Here is a 2,734-nt window from a genome sequence, read left to right on the forward strand (position 1 = left end):
TGGGTATGAAAACATAGTGGGAACTTGCGTGTTTAGTGGGATTTAGTATGAGTTGCAACTGATTGTTATATAAAGTTATCACTTAGGAGTAGTTAGCATTGTACATGTGGAAAAAAATGTCAATTTCAAGTTACCACTAAAGAAGTTACTAAAGATTCTCTTTGTAATTATTTTTTATATTCACTTTCAACAACTACGCTCCCCTTGTTCTATTCGATTTTAATATGTAGACGCACATTACAATAAATGACATTTGCACACGTACTTCTCTATACCTTTGAAAATACTTCTTCACAGCATAATTATCTATTCTTATGTTCCCGTTAAAAGAAACTGAAATTTGATTGAATTCTGACTGTTTGATCAAGCTGAGATGAGATCTCAGCCATTTAAAATACCCTAAACCTTCTAGAAGCAGCAGTTGGGAGCGGTTTTAGCTACTGATTTGGTTCCGGTGGTTTTCCCTAAATCTTCTCATCAAAAAAACCACCCACTCTTCCCAATTTGAGGTTCCTTTCGCCTCATCCTGAATGAATTTGAATCATCTTTCAAAACCGATGGTCGGCTATGGTTTCAAGGTCATTTAATGATTTCAAATATTCATAACATTCATTTTACTCTTACTGGCTTTTTTGATTTTGATTAAAGAATTTGCTGGTATACATTTTGTCAATGGTTCAGTTTATGTCGTTGTAGAACACCAATAGGAAACTTTTGGACACAGGATTCGCTTGTATATATTTTGTCATTGGTTCAGTTCATGTTATAGCAGAACACCAATGGGAAATTGTCAGACCAGGAGATGAAATTGTCGGCCAGAAAAGAGATTTCGGTGTCCCCAATGAGACTGGCGAGTAAGAATCGGAAGTCATCGTCATCTCCAACGGGTAACCAGGTTAATTCTTACCTAATTTAGATTGTGATTTTTATGTGATATCGATGGAGGAACGTTTATTGCGAGTTTCTTCCCAATAATGAATGATATGGAATTTCTAGAGAGGAAATATATTTTTTTTAACACTACAGGGACAGTATTTAATCATGAAGCCAACACAAGTTATAACCCAATATTTTGAAGTGCACGCAACATCTGATCAAGCTGCAAGATATGCGTGTAATGGTACGCGATTAATCATCATATCAGCACGTTTGTTTCTAAATAGTTTGTAACAAAAACATTTCATTGCAGTTATACCGGAAGATTCTGACCTTAAGGAAATTGATAGTCGAGTGCGAGTTTACAACCAGAGGCACAGTTCCGCACAATGGATAGAACACAGGTATGGTATGTGATCATACAAACAAAAGGTTACGCAATCGACAACCAGAGGCACAGTCCCGGCAGAAGTCGGCCTACCCTCCCCGCGCTTGACAGCGGTCAACGCAATCGACAACGAAGCGGAGAGACGTCTTGACTTGGACTTATTGGAAGAAAGGCGCGAAATCGCGCGAATCAGGGAAGCCAAATACAAGACCCAACTGGAAAGGTACTACAACACAAGAGTCCGCATTTGTACCTTCACTCCAGGAGAATACGTCTTCCAAGATAATGAAGCGTTAAATGCGGAACGTCCAGGAAAGTTAGAGCCTGAAGGGGTATGGTCCCAGATCTCGCGTCAGCATCGACCGCGAGTGACCATTATCCTTATCAAAACCCCCACCAGCTAACAACCTACTTGTGCCCATGCGAGAACGCGTCGACACAAGGGTTGAATCCAATCTATCTAGTAACGAAGGAGGACTTACATGGAACATGAGAACGGTAGAGTGATGCGACATAACATCACATCTGGTGTATGAAGACGGAAGTATTCACAGCGATGCGGCCTCGCACCGCGTCCAGTGAACACTTCTATCAATACAAGGAAGCTGGATAACAGCAACAGTCACCACAGGCGACGATGCGGCCAGCACCGCATCTCGCGTATTTCTTGATCACTAGCAAGAGACGCGATAACATCAGATGTTACCGCAGGCAGCGATGCGGCTAGCACCGCATCCTATACGCTCAACAAGTGGGACTGACACCACAGTGCAAGTGGAACCAACGGCAGTCACCTGTCAGGTCTACGGAAGCGTTTTCGCGCCTTTCTTCCAAGAGGTCCAAATCGATCCTGCGTTCTGTGATGTTGTCTAGTTTTTCAATAGCCAACATTCTAGGAGAGGGGAGACCTACTTCCGCGGGGATCACCGCTTCTGAACCGTAGACTAGGCTGAAGGGTGTTTCCCCATTGCTTGTTTTTGGGCTAGTACGGTGAGCCCATAAGATACTTGGGAGTTCATCGACCCAGCCACGCCTGGCTGTTCCCAACCTTGCTTTGATGCCCTCGACTAGGCTTTTGTTGATACTCTCAGCTTGGCCGTTTCCTTGCGGATGTGCCACGGATGAGAATATGTGTTCAACGTGTAGTTATTTTAGCCATTTTTGAAATTCGTCAGCAGCAAAGTTGGTGCCATTATCGGTGACAATGCACATTGTAAACCGAAACGGCAGATGATGTGTTCCCAAATGAATTTTCTTGTTATCATAGCAGTGGTTGAGGCGAGCGGTTTTGCTTCTACCCATTTTGTGAAGTAATCAACCGCTACTATGATAAATTTGACCGCACCCGGAGCGTCAGGGAAAGGTCCACAACGTCAATTGCCCATTTCTGAAAGGGCCATACGGTTGTGATGAGGACTAAGTTGTTCTTTGGCCGCAAAGTTTTTGGAGCGTGACGTTGACAGTCGATGC

The 2,734-nt window shown here is 43.1% G+C and overlaps 1 protein-coding gene across 1 annotated transcript; it reads left to right on the forward strand.

Moving 5' to 3' along the window:
* Positions 1 to 307: 307 nt before the first annotated feature.
* Positions 308 to 1,314, forward strand: LOC110936108 (protein HAPLESS 2-A-like). Its single transcript, XM_022178445.2, has 3 exons — positions 308 to 895; positions 1,027 to 1,120; positions 1,190 to 1,314. Exons 1-3 carry the CDS (start codon positions 803 to 805, stop codon positions 1,291 to 1,293), a joined length of 291 nt encoding a protein of 96 aa, XP_022034137.1. The 5' UTR covers positions 308 to 802; the 3' UTR covers positions 1,294 to 1,314.
* The last annotated feature ends 1,420 nt before the right edge of the window (positions 1,315 to 2,734 follow it).

The sequence above is a fragment of the Helianthus annuus genome, chromosome 1 (genome assembly GCF_002127325.2).
Source record: "Helianthus annuus cultivar XRQ/B chromosome 1, HanXRQr2.0-SUNRISE, whole genome shotgun sequence".
In the NCBI taxonomy this organism is placed as follows: domain Eukaryota; kingdom Viridiplantae; phylum Streptophyta; class Magnoliopsida; order Asterales; family Asteraceae; genus Helianthus; species Helianthus annuus.

Coding starts and splice junctions, on each gene's coding strand:
- LOC110936108 (XM_022178445.2), top strand. CDS start 803: ATGAAATTGTCGGCCAGAAAAGAGATTTCGGTGTCCCCAATGAGACTG. Junction 896..1,026: donor CATCTCCAACGGGTAACCAG/GTTAATTCTTAC, acceptor TTAACACTACAG/GGACAGTATTTAATCATGAA. Junction 1,121..1,189: donor TGCAAGATATGCGTGTAATG/GTACGCGATTAA, acceptor ATTTCATTGCAG/TTATACCGGAAGATTCTGAC.